At 36.6% G+C, this 18,532-nt stretch overlaps 1 protein-coding gene and 1 pseudogene across 8 annotated transcripts in view; both read left to right on the top strand.

The window, feature by feature from the left end:
• The window catches only part of KIDINS220 (kinase D interacting substrate 220), a 118,618-nt gene that overhangs the window by 81,269 nt on the left and 18,817 nt on the right, over positions 1 to 18,532 (top strand). For 6 of the 8 annotated variants that reach the window (XM_017853448.1, XM_017853459.1, XM_017853415.1 and 3 more), the window contains 4 exons: positions 10,500 to 10,678; positions 11,779 to 12,002; positions 14,122 to 14,235; positions 14,987 to 15,043. In XM_017853448.1, coding sequence (XP_017708937.1) covers positions 10,500 to 10,678; positions 11,779 to 12,002; positions 14,122 to 14,235; positions 14,987 to 15,043 — 574 coding nt within the window. The remainder of the gene's footprint in view (positions 1 to 10,499; positions 10,679 to 11,778; positions 12,003 to 14,121; positions 14,236 to 14,986; positions 15,044 to 18,532) is intronic. The other 2 variants (XM_017853429.1, XM_017853439.1) reach the window with 2 other exon arrangements.
• LOC108515976 (ADP-ribosylation factor-like protein 1 pseudogene) lies at positions 3,604 to 5,078 on the top strand (annotated as a pseudogene).

Here is an 18,532-nt window from a genome sequence, read left to right as displayed (position 1 = left end):
GGACTATAGGCACCTGCCACCACTCCTGGCTAATTTTTTTTGTATTTTTAGTAGAGACAGGGTTTCACCGTGTTAGCCAGGATGGTCTCAATCTTTTGATCTCGTGATCTACCCGCCTCGGCCTCCCAAAGTGCTGGGATTACAGGTGTGAGCCACCACGCCCGGCCAATAGGTTTTCTTTTACTTTTGATTTTGAATGTATTTTCTCAGCCTTTACTCTCATAATGCCATTTTTAGTGTTTAATGCAAATGTAGAATGAAGAAAAAGTGTTAAGTGTTCGAAAGTCATGTGTTTCTAATGTCATCATGAAAACTCAGGTATATTAACCCAGATCTTCATTATCCAAAACTCTTATTATACAAGTTATCTTAAAAGATTTAACGTTGAAAAAGTATAGAACGCAAGTTCTACAATGTTTGAAATTGTTGGAAACTAACACCAAAGACAGTTTCTTGAAATAAGTGTTTTAATATGTAAGAAATATATGTTTAATATGTAAAAAAAATTTTTACTTTTGCAGGTTTACAGTTTATTTTATCATATAGTAAGAGCATTATGTATAGTTATATTTTTCAAACAAGTCTGTTTATTAAAGAATTCAGTTTACCAAAAAAGTTACATATGCCTTGGCAGATCAAGTAGCCAACTTTTTCCAGAAGTTGATTTTTTCAATAAAGGTTTGTGATTTCAGAATTTCAAATCAAAATATTTAAACACTTTTAAAATATAAGAACAAACAAAAGTGATTTGTAACAAAATCCTAGCTAATTCAAATGCTAAGATAATGTGGAGCTGCTGGTGTAAAACCATGCTGCAGTAGTGGCTCCTGTTAGCAATATTCAAAAAGTCCACAAGATGGGAGCATTTCACTACAAACATTATTAGCACATTCGGCCAAAAATAGGATGTAATACATTTTGCTTTCCCCTTCTGTAGAAAAACAAGTGAGAGTTTAATGAAAGATTGAATTTCCTTTTTTGTTGTTGTTTTAAAAAAAATGGCTTCAGGACATTTTTCAGCACTGAGAATCTCTATCACAGGCAAATGAATGGTTTTCTATTCATATGACGTAGTTTGGAAGTGTTGTGCTACTTCTGTCTCCTCAAATTCGTTTAAATTAACTTTTGGGAAAATAGTGGCTATGAAAAAAGAGGAGCGTAAAGAAATTGATCTGCTTACAAATTTGCCTTTAGATATAAAAATATTAAATCCTAAGCATTGTAGAACTTCGGCTCTATACTTTTTAAACATTAAGTCTTTTAAGAGAACTTGTATAATAAAGATTTTGTCTTAATCTGAAACATAGTCATAGATCTACTTTGAGTTCACAGCCTCCTTTCTCTATGCCTGTCATTCAGATTTATTACCCAACATTTGCATTCTATGTATGATTAATGTAATACACTTTTAGATCTCTTAAAGGCGACAATTGCATAGACAATTCATCACTTGGTAGCAACTTATGATATTACTAGTGGTGCCTAAAACAGCTATGAAAATTTGATCTCATGTACTTTTGTCGTAACATTTTAAAATATCAAGTATAAACTCTTGATACCAAAAAACAGGCTTTGCTTTTTAATGATAGACACTATTTTCACGTGGAGTCAGTTATGAGTTATTTTGCCTCTCATCACTTTACTAAAGTCTTCTCTCATTACCCTAGCTGAAAGTATTGCTTTGTCACCTGAATTACTAATATCTGATTACTTGCATGGTCATAACTGGGTAGATATCACGCAGTAATACACTGGTTTTTAGACTTTTACCCCAGTGGAAGCCTTTTTCCAAATCTTATGCAAAAGTCCAATAAATAAAGCAGAATTAATATGTTTATTGATTTAAATTATAACATTTCCTAATAAATTCAGTTAGTGAGAAAAATGAGCTATTCTGAAGAATATTAAAATTGGAGAATTGTGGATGACTCCTACAATCCTAAATTGGTTTAAACATCTATTTGTTTCTCTGATTAGTTTTGGGACTGTAACAGTAAGAAAATCCTAAATCATGAGAAGATACAAATGTTATCAGTGTTTAAACGTTCTTTGCAATGACAGGATGTTTTCATTTAATCTGTTCTAGAAACTTGAAAGATTAATTGGGAATATTGTTTTATAGGTGAATCACCAATAGTATCTTGGAGATGTTCACATTTCTTATAATTATTTGAAGTGTTATCTGCTTCTCTGACTCGGTGAAAGTCATGTCATGCAAGTTTTAATGATTTTACAGACTTTGCTCAGGCTTCTGGTCTGTAGTGTAGTGTACTGGTTTGCATAATTTTGTAAACAAAAAAGTGCTGATCCGGATTCTGAAAAAATGATGAAGGAAATTAAATATGTGCATAAAGATGGAGGAGAAGCTTTATTTCCAAGTCTGCAAAAAACTGAAACTAAAAGAAAAATCCAGAATGACTTACCAGCACAGCTTATTTGTTGATCTTCTTCAGTGTGTTAAAATGTAATATGTAACAGCATTCTTTTCTATTATAGTTTTAAGGAGTTAAAAACGTGTAAGTCATTACCTGAGGGATTTTGAGCCATGTCTGTGGCTCCTGTTTGAACTAGTGCAGTGAGCAGTCGGCAGCTTTTGAAGCAGTCAGGAGCAGGTACCTGCTGTGCTGCTGTGTCCATGATGGGGCTGCATCCGTTGCTTACCTCTCTGAGCCTTAGTTTCCTCATTCTAAAAATGGAAATAATAAATACCTCATGGGATGCAGAGAGAGAAGTTAGGTAAACTAGGTAAAGCAACTGCCTCAGAGAATGGCAGACAGTAGGTATTCAGCCAATTAGTTCTTTTTAAATTTCCTTCTCAATTCTTCATAACTTTTAACTATAGTTTCCCTGTTAGAGTTTATATAAGAAGAGGGATGCAGAGCCCCTAAACGTACCTTCCTCAGAACATTTGACATAGTAGACATGAACGAAGGCAGTGCCTTACCAGTATTGTGCTTGAACCTAGGCAGATACCCCTTTGAGTTTTTATATTTTACCCTCCCTGGTTGTTGATTCTTCTTTCATCCATCTAGTTGCCAGAATTGCAGCCTTAATGCCAAAGACAGTTTGTGTACATGATGACATTCTACTGAGTTTAAGGGTTTTTTTAATCCTTTAAGTTACATGTATACAAGTTTCCTTCCTTCATATAAAAACGTAATCTTGGGCCCTGATGTTCTGGCCAAGTAGATCATCTTAGAGATATACACCCTCAGTGGGAATACTTTTTGTTTAATGTAGAGTAATCTCTTCTGGTGAGTGAGATAATAACTTTGTTTAGCTCTGCCGACGTTTTCCATGGCAACTTATACGAGTGCTTTTATGGTTTGCACCATTTAACCCTAATCACACTGTCCTTAAACACGTAAGTCAGACACATTAGATACTTGAAAATGCCTTCTTTTAAACCAGAAATAAACAGACAAACACACTTGAAGAAGCCATGCCATGATGATCTATTCGGCCTGCAGAGTATATAAGCTCTTCATTGTTTCCTAGTGTAGTTACTCAATAGGATGCCTGAAAAATGAGTGTCAGTGAGAACACCTGGCACTGTTCGCATTATTGTCTTGAGAATATTCTGTGACCACCACAGGAGCACAGATGCCTCTTTTCTCTTCCAGCGAGTTCTTTTCTCCGCAGAGAGCTATCGTGTATTTAATGCAGTCTTCTGCATGTGGACAGCTTCAGCTCTTGGTACTTTTATTACTTCCGCTGTGGCAGACAAAGTGTCTACTTTCTGACCCCCTAAGCTAGTGTTCTTTCCAACATGGTAGGAAAGGTGACTCATGGAATAGCGATGAAAATACTTTTACAAAAATATTAGGAATGATGAAAACTTACAGATGCAGCAAAGGCAGTGCTCAGAGGGAAATTTATGGCTGTAAATGCCTACATTAAAAAAAGAGAAAGATATTAAATTAATAGCCTAACTTTATACCTTGAGGAACTGGAAAAAGAAGAGCAAATTAAACCGCAAGCTAGCGGAAGGAAGGAAATAATCAAGGTTCGAGTAGAGAGAAATAAAATCAAGAATAGAATAACAGTAGAGAAAAGCAATGAAACCACAAGTATTTTCCTTGAACATATCAACAAACTGACAGATCCAGTGTGGAAGTCCAGGCTCAGAGGCAGAGCCAGAGGCCAAAGTGAGCAGAGGTGCCGCGAGTTGGAGTTGCTGCTGAGGCTAGGACCCGTTCCTGAGGATTGGTGAGGGTGAACAGGGCTTAATCACGGTAGATTTTTCTCAAGTACTTTTTTTCCAGTCTGTCTGGAACCTGGGAAGTGAGGATTTTAATTTGGGGATTACACAGGAAAAAACCACAATTTTATGCAGATTACAGGTTGGAAAAGTCATTACTAACATTTCTATCATCAGATTTAATGTTGAGATGGTAACTTATAAAAACCATGCACGGCTGGGCACAGTGGCTAACACCTGTAATCCCAGCACTTTAGGAGGCCAAGGCAGGCAGATCACCTGAGGTCAGGAGTTCGAGACCAGCCTGGCCAGCATGGTGAAACCTCGTCTCTACTAAAAATACAAAAATTAGCCAGGCGTGGTGGCCGATGCCTGCACTGCCAGCTACTCAGGAGGCTGCGGCAGGAGAATTGCTTGAACCCAGGAGGCAGAGGTTGCAGTGAGCTGAGAGATTGCACCACTGCACTCCAGCCTGGGCAACAAGAGCGAAACTCCGTCTTAAAACAAAAACAAAACCAACTAAGAAAACATATAGAATTCCAAGTCTGGGATTTAGGAGGACAGAGCCATACTGAAGATATTATTATTCAAACACAGATGCTGTGGAGCAGAGAGTTGTGACCAAGACCGAATTGGCATTTCCAAGTCAGAGTTAGTTGCCATGTTGATGGAGAGCTGAGAAAAGCCATTTTAGGGGCATTTGCAAATAAGCAGGACATGGAACAGGCCATGACTCCCTCAGAGATGCACATTCACTTGGATTATCTGCCTCAAAGGACTGAAAAGGCAAATATTCAGAACTTCAGCAATCAGAGGCACTGGCCTTCGTGAGACAATGGAGTGATTAGTTGAAACATTAAAGAGCAAACAACAGTAGTCACTTCTGCTCCTCTGAAATGAAGATGGCCTCACATATCCCTTTGGAAACAGTCAAGTGTACTTCTCATGACTAAAGGTTAAAGCTGTATGACTGTTGGCATTTACTGAACTGACTGTGACATTTGTAATAAATAAATATTAAAAAAAGATATTTGGTTGAAAGGGTAATTCATCTTGATTGAGCCAAATGAGTGTTCTATGTTGTGGGACATGTTGCTGCCCTGCTTTCTTAATGTTAAGTACACTTTCCATCTGTATGGGATTTTTATTCAAATAGTCCTATTAAAGTATGCATTTTATTGGGGAAAAACAAACCCTATTTTTTGAACCAATGGTTGCATTTTGTTTGTATAACACTAGTAAATATCTTAACTTTTTTTTTCATAAAGTGAATTTCCAAAGATTGCAGTAAATAGAATAGGCTAGGAAATAGTGTGGGTAGCATAGTCTTCATTTTCGTAATTGACTACTTTATATTAAGCTGTTTGGTTTAAAAGCTTTTGGATGTAGGCCTGATGTTGAGATCATTATTTTAGTGGTTAACTTTACTCTTTTCTGCAGCTAACATTGTACTCAATGGTGAAAGACTGAAATTATCCCTCCTAAGTTACAAGAACAGGACAAGGATGCCTGCTGCTATGAACAAATGCTTGTGTCCTGCCAAAATTTTTTATGTTGAAGCCCAAACCCCCAATATGACATTATTTAGAGTTGGTACCTTTGGGAGATAATTAGGTTTAGATGAGGTCATGAGGGTGGAATCCTCGTATGGGATTAGTGCCCTTCTAAGAAGAAACTAGAGAGCTTTTCTCTCTCTGTAGTGTCCTTGATGTCAGGACATAGGAAGAGGATCATCTGCAAACCAAAAAGAAGGCCCTTACCAGAACCTTACCATCTGGCATTTTGATCTCTGACTTCCAGCCTCTGTAACTTCAAGAAATAAATGTCTGCTGTTTAAGCCACCCAGCCTATGGTATTCTGCTACAGCAGCCTGAGCTAACTAAAATACCCACTTTCACCACAGCTATTCAACTTTGCACTAGAAGCTTTAGCCATTGCAATTGGACAAGCAAAATAAATGAAAGAATCCAAATTGGATGATGATTCTATATATAGAAAAATCCCAAAGAGCCCACAAGAAAGCTGTTAGAGCTAATTAATCAGCAGGTACAGATCAACACACAAAGATCAGTTGTGTTTCTGTACACCTTCAGTGAACAATCTGAAAGGAAATTAAGGAGGCAGTTCATTTTACAGTAGCATCTAAAAGAATAAAATACCTCAGAATAACTTTAACCAAGAAAGTTAAAGCCTTGTACACTGACAACTAAAAAAAATTGCCAAAAGAAATGAAAGATCTAAATAAGTGGGAAGACATCTTGTGCTCGTGGGTAGGAAGACTAAACATACTACCTGAAGTGATCTACAGATTTAATATTATACCCATCAAAATTCCAGTGGCCTTTTTTTGCAGAAACAGAAAACTGATCCTTAAATTCATATGCAATTGCAAGATACCTCATGCTTGGCTAATTTTTGGTATTTTTATTAGAGACGGGTTTCACCGTGCTAGCCAGGGTAGTCTGGATCTCCTGACCTCGTGATCCACCCGCCTCGGCCTCCCAGAGTACTGGGATTACAGGCGTGAGCCACCGCGCCCAGCCCGGGTTTTTGCCTTTTCACAGATGGCAGTGGGCGTATAAATGGACTCCATTTTATCTTTGTTTCTGACTTTTTGGCTGCAATGCCAAGTGGCTGTTTTCTGTCTGTGTGTTCTGTCTGTCTCCCAGAATCTCCAAAGTGTTCTGTACATGGATAGTACTTAATAAATGGGCATTCACTGGTAGAAAGTATTTGAGAGACTATTAGAAGTTAAATTTGTTTCAAGGTAATAAAATTCTAAGGCATTTAAGAGTTTTCTGTGTTTAAATTTTTAAAGAAAATGTGTCTTATTTTTTAATGCCCTACTAAATAATGACATTATTAGGCAGCTACTTTTAGATAAAATGTGATAAATAATACCTTCTTCATAAATTCTGCTCTAAGAATCTGTTTATATTTTGATTTAAAATAGAAGTCTTTTATGTAATTTAAAACCTCATTTTGAATGGAAGTGATATGAATAGTTTGTGCAATTTCTGCCAAGGAATTAATATGGACTTTGTATAAACCACTGTCATTTATAATCAAAATGCTTTTAACTTACATTGATGTTGGCATTAACAAGTATTGCTAGATTGGTAGCATAGAAGGAAATTGCATTTAGACTTACTAGGAGCTCATTGGTGCCTGAGGTTTTATAACGCTTTCTTTGGGCCATTTAACTGCTGGCAACTTTAATTCACATGATTCATAATACTGGAAATTTAAATTCACTCTTAATTGAAAAGTGAAGTTACTTAAATTCTTTAAATGCTAACCTTTGGAAAATATCTGAAAATAAAAGCACATATGATTTTGATGGCCCACTGCCAAAAGATTATCATTTACATAAATATCTCTTTCAGCAGAAGAGTTTAATGTATTGAGCTCAGAAGGTTAGAATAGAGACTTCAATCTGGAAGCCAGCAGTAGCCTGTTGGCTTGTGAACAGCAGCATTGTTCATCATACTGAGAACACTGTTGCATTCAGGCAGAAGCAGAGCTGGCATTAAAATGCAGTTAATTTGTTTCATGTGACTTGTCAGCTGTGTGTTTTTATCTAAATCTTTCTAGATTCTCTTTTTAGTATTTTGTGTTCAACTCCTGAAATAGATTAACTACCTATTTAACTGTTTAAGCTCTGATTTTATCGCCACTTGCAACCATTCTCCAGGTTTTCCATTTCATTTTAAATGTATTTAATAATCAGTTTGAACACGATTTTAATGTATTAAAAGTAACCCCATCTCACAGGGCTTTTCTGTCTTGTGCATGTGTCTGTGTCTGTAAAAGGAACTTTCTGAAATTAATTAAGATAAAATTGCTACCCTTATTTTCTCACCAGCATCCTATTCTCTTCTTGTTTGCTAATTGTGTTCTCTGGATTTTTCCCTTAGATGACTTTTAATATTTGGCTACTAGCCAAGTATTGGGTCTGAGCAGTAAAGTGCTAGTCCCAAAGAAATGTTATAACTGTTACTAACATTAGAATAAGGTTCCCATTTCACTTTTTGAAGAGCATGAAAATCTTACTGCTCCTCTGCAACTGTGCTCACTTAGTATAATCTAACGGGTAATATTCTTGTTTAATTGGAAAGATATATTCAGTGATTTTAAAGAACTTTTGAGGTATAATTGACATAAAATAAACTGCCATATTTAAATTGACCAATCTCAGGAGTTTGATAAATGTGTATACCCACAAAGTCACCACCACAATCAAGAGAGTGAATGTTTCCATCAGTTCCAAAATTTTCCACCTGTTCCTTACCCTCCCTTGCCTCCCTCCTGCCTCACATTCCTAACTTCACAGCAAACCCTGGTCTGCATTGATACTTTAGATTGGTTTGCATTTTCTAGTTTCATAGAAATGAAAACATACTGCTGTGCACTCTTTATTGGCTGGATTAATTTATTGAGAGATTCATCCATGTTCTTTGTATCAGTAGTTCATTTTTTTTATTAGTGCTGAGTAGTAGTCCACTGTGTGGATATACCACCATTTATTTATCCTTCCATCTGTAAGTGGACATTTGGGTTGTTTCTAGTTTTCTCATGTACCCCTTGTCTTTTAAATTCTCTTTCTTTTTCTTCTCTTTATCCCTCAGTGATTCGTTCTTGCTTACTGCCTTAGATCAGGAATTGTCAACATTTGACCATTTTCGACCTACAAAAACTACGGTTTTATACAGTAGTGTTTAATAAATGTTTTTAAATGAATATTACTTATTTTACATTCAAGAGTCTCTGCATGATACAGAATTGTTTACATATCACTTGAACTCAGTTATACAAAACATTCCGCATAATAAGACTAAGTGATATATTATATTAGCAGGTATTGTGTCTGACTGGCAAAAGTATATGTTTTCCTGTCTGTTTTCCGTCTTGTGTATATACCTATATAGTAAGCATATATTACTTTTACAATAGGAAACAAAACCCTTTTTAAAAAAGGAAAAACTTATACTAACTTTTTTTTTTAATTTGTGTAATTTATTTATAAGTTCTTCATTTCTTGTTTTCTTTGCAAAGGAAAACTGTGGTATTCTATTTAAAAAGCATGGGTTTCAGAACCAGATTCTCTTTCCTAGTTGTGTGACTTTGGGCAGTCTGTTTAATCTGTCTGAGGCCACTGTCGTCATCTGTAAAGCGATAACTCAGTGAATCTTCACTGAGCGGTGACCGTAGCCAGCTTAGTTGACCTGAAGCATATGACATGCCTGTGCATGCGCGGCTGGCTCTCCTTCCTGTTTCCCCACCCATGTCCTGCCATGGCCAAAGGCAGTAGAATCTGGCCGTACACATTGTTACCTTTTTTTGTAAAATACTACTTTTTTGAGTTTCTTTCTCTTTTATTAAAAAAAAATTTTAGACTGGGTGAGGTGGCTCATGCCTGTAATCCCAATAGGGAAGGTGAGGTGAATGGATTGTTTGAGCCCAGGAGTTCAAGAGCCTCCTGGGCAACATGGAGAAATCTTGTCTGTATAGAAAAATATAAAAATTAGCCAGGCTTGGTAGCATGAGCCTGTAGTTTTAGCTACTCCGGAGGCTGAGGTGGGAGGATCACTTGAGCCAGGGAGGCAGAGGTTGCAATGAGCCAAGATTGTGCCACTGCACTCCAGCCTGGGCGGCAGAACAAGATTCTGTCTCAAAAATAAAAAAAAATTAAATAAACCCTAAAAATTAAAAATAGATTTTTGGCTGGGCGTGGTGGCTCACACCTGTAATCCCAGCACTTTGGGAGATTGAGGTGGGTGGATCACCTTAGGTCAGGAGATCGAGACCATCCTGGCTAACATGGTAGAAACCCCGTCTCTACGGGGTTTAGTAGAAACCCCGTCTCTACTAAAAAATACAAAAACTAGCCGGGCGAGGTGGTGGGCGCCTGTAGTCCCAGCTACTCGGGAGGCTGAGGCAGGAGAATGGCATAAACCCAGGAGGCGGAGCTTGCAGTGAATTGAGATCCGGCCACTGCACTCCAGCCTGGGCGACAGAGCGAGACTCCGTCTCAAAAAAAAAAAAAAATAATAATAATAATAATACAAAAATTAGCCGGGTATGGTAGTGCACACCTGTAATCCCAGCTACTCGGAAGGCGGAGGCAGGAGAATCCCTTGAACCTGGAGGCAGAGGTTGCAGTGAGCCGATGTGTAATTAGACCAAATCAATCAGACCAAGATGTGTATTTGTTGTATAAGTAACTTCAGGTGACATGCAGAATTTGCCTTTCTAATAGTGACATTGATAACCTTTTTCATTGATTTCTTATTTGAAGAATATCAAAGAATATTCCAACAACTAAGGATGTTGAGCCACTGCTTGAAATTGATGGAGATATAAGAAATTTTGAGGTGTTTTTATCTTCAAGGACCCCAGTTCTTGTGGCTCGAGATGTAAAAGTCTTTTTGCCATGCACTGTAAACCTAGATCCCAAACTACGGGAAATTATTGCAGGTGGGTATTAGTAGTAAATTTCATTTTCATCTGAAGTCCTAAGAATTTTCATGTTTCTAACTTATTTGTATACATTTCTCCTGCTCTATGAAAAACCAAGAGGTATTAAACTAAGCACTACACAGAAAAATTAATGAAATTAAAGATTAGGAGTCTTGGTATCCTTTTGAGAATGTAAAGAAAATCCTGTTAGTATTTGTGGAACTCACTTTATTATGATCCCTGTCCCCACCCGTCGCGCCCCTGCCCAAGTCCTTACTTTGGAACCTTGGAATTGGATTTCTTTTAACATACAGTCATGACTTCATGATGTCCATCCTTTGTAATTTGCCTGTCACCAGTCTTCGGTTCTTAATAGGGATCTCTATCCAGAGAAGTAAGAAAATCTTTATATTACTTTTCAGATATTAACTTAAATCTGGGGACTAGAGCTTCAGGGTAGTGACATTAAGGCTTTGAAATAAATGAAGTTCTGGAGGTACCACTCTATGCACATGCACACACATAAAACCTTCATTGAAACAGTCTTTTGTATGACATGGCTCTGCTGACCTGCCTTTGAGTTTTCCAGGAACTGTGAAGAGATCACCTTAAACTACTTCTGTATTCTGTTTTCTAGGTACCTGTTACAAGGCTGATGTCAAAGGATATTACATGGCTGTGGAATTTGTTATTGTTGTTCAGAGGTGGATCAGTCTCATAATTTGCAAACCCACAGTCTTTGCTGACATTGTATGTGTTAATACCCAATATGAGTTATTAATAGTTGATAACATTATGAATCAAAAGAATTGTTAGAATATCTTAAATCCTTTAAGAGTTAGAGATGAGTCAGTAGTTCTAATAACTGAAGAGAAGAATCCAGATATTGGTGACTTCGAATGGTGAAAAAGCTTTTTATGCAAAGTAGCTGGGCAGTTCTCACTGAAAGGCCTGTGAGTTTTCAAGATTTTCTGTCTTCTTTTTTAATCTAGTTGGAATCGCTGGCAAGAGTGATAAAGTCGTGTTTCTGCCTGGTAACTAAAGAAGAATGTGATAATTGGACTAATTCCTAATGTCCTATTTTCTCTTGCCTTGTGGGGTCTGATTGAATCTTTCAGATGTTCGCGCTGCCAGAGAGCAGATCAGTATCGGAGGACTGGCGTACCCACCGCTCCCTCTACATGAGGGTCCTCCTAGGGCACCATCAGCGTACAGCCAGCCCCCATCTGTGTGCTCTTCCACGTCCTTCAATGGGCCCTTCGCAGGTGGAGTGGTGTCACCACAGCCTCACAGCAGCTATTACAGTGGCATGACAGGCCCTCAGCATCCCTTCTACAACAGGGTAAGGAAGTTGGAGGCAGCTTTATTTTTAAGAATTTGTTCCAGGGACACCTCAGTTTTCTGCTGGTAGGTTCTGTTACTGTTTTAAAACTGTGCTTTGGCTTTAACATAGGAAAAATGTAAAGTTTGAATGTAAAATATAGGAGTTTTTGGAAATCAAAATAATTTAGAATTTTAGTGTGTTCTAGATCTCAAGAGAGTCTGAATATTAGATATTTTTTCTTTTATTTAGTTTCTTGATAAGTAAATGGACTCCATAGGGTCAACAGTGACTGTCCTATGCTTCAAAGGAATCTGTTTCTTTGTTTATAAACATATATAACAAATATTCTATTTGTTATATCTTGTATAATAGCTTATATTGGCATTTAAAACAATGATAAACTTAGATTCTTCCAGTAGTTTAGTAAACCTATACTTAATATGCTTTTGTCTTTTAAATGTGAGATAATAATAGGAAAGTACTGCTATGAAACTCAGATGTTTTTCCAAATAGTAGCACTCTAGCCTATTTTTAGAGTCTTATGTTATCTTCAGTCATCTATACTTTTTTACTTAATATAAATAAGATAATTTCCTAGATGAAAAAATGAAATGCAACTAATTATCAGTGGTATTCAGGCCCTGTCAAGTTTAGTAGGCTATATTCTCACTTTAATGACCTCAAACACTAACATTTCCTGTAGGAAAATGGAGCATGAACTTGGGGTTACACTTTTTGGAACTGTTCTCTTAAGATGCAATTTCTTATTTTTGCTGTCTCCCTTTTTAGTCTAATTCGAGAAAACATAGGACCTAGTTAGTCATAGAAGCCTAGTGCCTAAACTGCCTGCGTAAATGCATTTCATATGAGCTGGGAAGAAAGAGAATGTAGAATAAATATGACAAAGAAAGGATTCTAGAATTTAAACTTTCAGTTTTTGAAAAATGTTGCCCATATAAGTAATTAGGTACTGTTTAAAGAGGCCCTAGAAATGTTATTCCGTTTTTCTATTTGGACAAGGAGACAAAGGTGGAATAATAGCATTTTATCATGTATTCCATCTTTTAAAATTTAACTGTGTGGTAGATAGTGTGAAATGCAGGTTTTTATTTACCATTCTTAAAATCTGCTGTGTAAGTTTACATAAAATAGCTCTGTTGATGCCCACTGAAAATTTGAAACCGAGAAGCTTATTTTAAAAAACTAAAGATTACCTTACCATCTGGCCTGAGATACTATGTTCACTAATTTCATGAATAACAATAATGTAATCATCGTTAATAGTATTTTATCATTTTTTAAAACATTTACAGTTTTCTTTTGTTTTAAATCTAGCTACTTTTCGCTGTAGTTATTTGAGATTTTTTAGTCTTAAAGTTAAAAGCAGAATAATTCTTCTAAGCTGGCAGGAGTGAAAAGGGTGGGCAAGGTTTCACGTCAGTGTAACAAAACTTCATGAACTTCAGTCTTTATGTTCAGCCCATATAATTTGGTATCTTCTGTTTATATGAAACTGGTTACAAATGCATGCCATTGCTATAAATCTCACACAAACAGTGGATTCTCCACCTATTTTTTTTTTTTTTTTAATGTGCTTGCTTATTTAGGATATAAACTCCAGGGTGTAAACTAGAGGTGAACTCCAGGAACTTGTAATAACATTATTCTTGGAATTTGTGCCAGAGTGTTCTCATATATTCCAGACTCTTTTTGGTCTTATTTAGGCTAATCTCTTTTATTGGTAAGGAATAGTATTAAGATTCCAGTCTGCTTCTTTTAAAAAGATTATGAGTTAATATTGGTTAAATCACTTAGAACCTGACAGATGGTAAGCTTGTAAACATATTAAATATAGAGAGAAACTCGTGTCAAACTGTAAAGTGCAAAACTTTAGTTGCTCATTTTTCTAAAAAAAGCTTACATGAAATGACCAATATAAAAATGTAAGTAATATGTCTTAAGTTTGAGTTTAGTATCTTATGGAATATGAGTGAGGCTTTTTTTTTCTTTTGTTTTGTCATTTTGTCATTTGCATTAAAATTTTGGAGTTGTGTGTTATTGGTTTCATTTGAAAAATCTCATTACACTTTCATTTCTGTAATTGTTTACCCCTTTTTTGTTACGTGTTTTTCCCTAGCCATTCTTTGCCCCATACCTTTACACGCCAAGGTATTACCCTGGCGGCTCCCAACATCTCATCTCACGTCCATCAGTAAAAACGAGTTTGCCCAGAGATCAGAACAATGGCCTAGTAAGTATATAAAAGGGTAACGAAAATATTAATTTAATAATAAACATAGATAGCATCAAGGTTTGCTTATTTCCTTTACATAGTAAAAGAGTGCAAGTTATTTTATACATAGTTTTAAGAAACATAGCCTATTACTAACATAAAATGTATTTGTTTTCATTTCTGGTAAATATCTATGGAAGGAAAACGACTAGCAGTCTCAGTGAATAAGTGTTGACTTGTTTATAACCAGAAATTTCTGTCTTGTAAATATGGTGTTTACTACCAAAACTTTTAAAACTAAGCCTTTACATTTGGTAATTTCTAATATCTTCGTAAAGAACATGTGTATACAGTACCTTTATAGCATATATATATATATTAGCACCATGATATAAAAAATAGAGGATGTATTGAAGGAAGAACATTTCAATCAAATGACAGGAATCAAACAAGATAAGGGAAATTCTTCCAATGAGCTATTGAATCTAATAAAAGACATTTGTGCCCAAAATATTAGAGGTTCCTGATGATAAAAGTAATAATTTAAAAAAAGAAACTCTCTGTTAATATATTTTTATAAATCAGAAGGCAAAAAGCGACAGCACTAACACTGCTGTTTATTTTGTAAAGTGTTGTGCAGGGAAGATCTGTTCGCATGAACTGTTGAGTTTCAGTGTCATGTATTATTTTACCATCATGTTCATTTGTCTTCACAGTTTGGCTCCCCCCTTCCCCTTTTCACCCACACTCTCCTGTTTTGTGTTGTTAGGAAGTTATCAAGGAGGATGCTGCTGAGGGGCTTTCTTCACCCACAGACTCCTCGAGGGTAATGGAGTAGTCCTGTGGTGTGGATCGCTGGCATCTCGTTGCTTCTGCCTTAGTAATGACTGTCTTAATTGTGATGATAGCAGCTCACTAACTCTGCATTTGTGGTGTGATGAGCAGCTAGTATAGAGTAGCTGAATGCTAATAATTATGGTTCATGAATTTATTAAAAAGCGGATATTTAACTTCACTCATTTCCTCCTACTTTTCCCCTTTTTCAATACATGGGATGGGTTTTTTTTTGATTCTCCAATAAGGAAGGGCTTTTTCTAGCAGCCATCAGGGGTGTTCAGATGGTAGTATTTGCTCCTTATTGTGAACTCTAGCTTTGCCTTTGACTATTTCTGTTAAGCCTGTAGTTAGTATTACACATGTGGAATATTTTAGAAAAGTATCCAGTGTTAGCCTTGAGACTACAAAAAGACACATGAGCTAGATGATCTAGACCAAAAATGCATCTTTAGTAACTCAATCTTGGTGTCTACATTTAGTTAAGTCTTAGTCTGAGTTTTAGTGCAGTACTATAATACTTTTCTTTACCTATATATTAAAATAAATTTTCCAGATAAACAGATCATTCAGCATGTAAAAGAAATTATTTGTTTATTTATTTTTTGCCAACACCTTAAGGTAGGTTTCTTTAAAACAAAACAAAACGAAACAAACCAACAAACAAACCTTGTAGAGGGAATTACTTCATAAATTACTGTATGTGGCTGGGCGCAGTGGTTCACGCCTGTAATCCCAGCACTTTGGGAGGCTGAGGTGGGCGGATCACTTGAGGTCAGGAGTTCGAGACCAGCCTGGCCAACGTGGTGAAACCCCGTCTCTACTAAAAAAAAATACGAAAATTAGCCAGGCGTGGTGGTGGGCACCTATAATCCCAGCTGCTTGGGAAGCCGAGGCAGGAGAACCGCTTGAACCTGGGAGGTAGAGGTTGTAGTGAGCTGAGATTGCACTGCTGCACTCCAGCCTGGGCGGCAAGAGCGAGACTTGGTCTCAAAAAAAACCCTACTATATAAGACTTCGTACTTAATAAGAAATAAGTTTGTGATGAGCTTTAAAATCTTCATTTAGAGCCCGGGCGACAGAGCAAGACTCTATCTCAGAAAAAAAGAACCCAGTTTGTATTTTAACTTCGGTTGTTTTATTTATAGACTATGCTACACCCATGTAATATGGTCAGTTTAGCCTATAGCTGTGCTGAAATGTGGCATAGGAGTTAGAGTTAACATGGTGAAATACTGCATCCTAAGTTTATCTGTAATTTTTAACTTAAAACATGCAGTTTGGCAGGCAATAGGTTGTTTTTTTTTAGACAGAGTTTCACTCTTTTGGTCAGGCTGGAATGCAGTGGCGCCATCTCAGCTCACTGCAACCTCAGCCTCCCGGTTTCAAGTGATTCTCCTGCCTTATCCTCCTGAGTTGCTGGGATTACAGGCACCCGCCACCATGCCTGGCTAATTTTTGTATTTTTGTAGTAGTGATGGGGTTTCGCCTTGTTGGCCAGGCTGGTCTCGAACTCCTGACCTTGTGATCTGCCTGCCTCGGCCTCCCAAAGTGCTGGGATTACAGGTGTGAGCCACCATGCCCAGCCAGCAATATTTTTTTAGCTTTAATTTCCTTTGAGTTAATGTTAGTAGGAGAGAAAAAGAGAACCGTTGTGGTGCTTTCATTGAGAGATTGATATTCTTTTAAAGTCATTAACGTTTCAGCTGAAGTATTTAAGTGACTTCAGTTATCCGCAGTAAACCACAATAATGCTCTTTAGTGCTTATGGAATCTTTATGGGTCATCATCACTATATGCAAGAATGACCTTTAGCCAGAGACCCTTTAGCATATAGATTCATTGCATGCAGTTCAGTTCTCTGAGCTAAAATTCCTCAGCAAATTTTTGAAGAAAACCAGATACTGTGAAGAAGTTAGTGGCCTTAATGACACAGACATGCTGACATAGTAGCTATTCCCATGCTCAAGAATGTAGACAAATACATGTCATTAAAAGGTGTCTGTAGTTTTTTTTTTTAGGGACCAGTAAAGGAGCATTAGGCAAATTTTGAAATGAGTTTTTGGAGAAGGGGAAATCATGTGATTCTTGAAATGTGTTTAGAAGCTCAACAAAGGTGCACTCTGCATATATTAGTGACTTTGTCTAGTAAAATAACCATATCATTTGCTTTTATTTTACTATGAAAAGATCATTTTATGATTACTATAGCAAATAATAGATGCTTACTAAGCTTCTTTTGCTTTTAAGAAATTAACAATGACAATAGCATGTAAAATTTGTTTTGTCGAAGCCTAGAAAAAGTAAGTAGTCACTTAGTTCAATGCCAGATTGAAAGCTGTGGTGGAAAGGCAAAGAATCAGTACGTGGGAACATTGCCAGAACTTTGTAGTTGGACCAACAGAGCATACCTAATAGAAAAGTATGTAGCCCATCGAGCCCTGTAGCAGAAAACTGTTTCTGGACAATGGGACTTCCCATTGGTCCCATCTCTGCTCAGTCAGCAGTCCCTGTACAAAGCTTGTAGAAAAGTCAAGAGCTGCACAAACGTTTTTGGACAAATTGTCATGTCACAAGGTAATATGTTAAGAAAGCCAGACCATAAGGGGTTAACCAGCTATGGTCTTTTCAAAATAGAGGTGATCCCCTATATATGTATATGTGTGTGTGTGTGTGTGTGTGTGTGTGTGTGTATATGTGTGTGCGTGTATATATATATATTTGCCAAGAGGAACATCTGAATCACCTTTATAAATTAGATCCTTATAAAAATAATTGAGTTTTCTCACATTAAGGAACATTGTAGTGCTTATATACCTTGTGAAGTCCAGGTGGGGACTTCTCAGATAAATTATAGATATATCCAAGTGTTCCACAGAAGTGAAGATTTATATAAATTAATAATATATAATATAAATAATATATTAGAAAATATTTATATTAATATACAACATTTATATTATATACTATATAATAAATAATATATTGATAAAAATATGTTAATATAAAGATATAAATATATTAATAATATAAATCCTCACTTCTGTGAAACATTTGGATATATCTATAAGCCTCCATACTAGCTTTTAAAAAATAATTGTATAATAGAGAAAAAAATATATGCCAACTCTTGTGAAACCAGGTTAAAAAATTAGTACATATATGCAAGACATGCTCCCCCGAATATTAGGGCTAGAAAGGAACAGTGTTTTTCAAACTTCCAAAGCATAGAAGCTTTTAGAAATGAACTCTTAATCAAAACTCCAGTTTATAAAACCAATAAACGCAGAATCCTGGCACCCACATTACAGTTGCTTTCTCTCTTGAGGGTCCCCCAGGAGTGCTAGTCTCCACATGGCACAGATGGAACGTGTGAGACTTACTTGAGGGATACGGGAAGGGGTGCCAGATTTGGAACTAGAATGCAGGAGACCGTGGCGCTCACCGCCATGCTGGTAGCTCCACCCCATTCGTCCTGAGC

Source organism: Rhinopithecus bieti, unplaced genomic scaffold (genome assembly GCF_001698545.2).
Source record: "Rhinopithecus bieti isolate Rb0 unplaced genomic scaffold, ASM169854v2 scaffold_1530, whole genome shotgun sequence".
NCBI lineage: Eukaryota > Metazoa > Chordata > Mammalia > Primates > Cercopithecidae > Rhinopithecus > Rhinopithecus bieti.
This window is presented reverse-complemented; position numbering and strand designations above follow the sequence as displayed.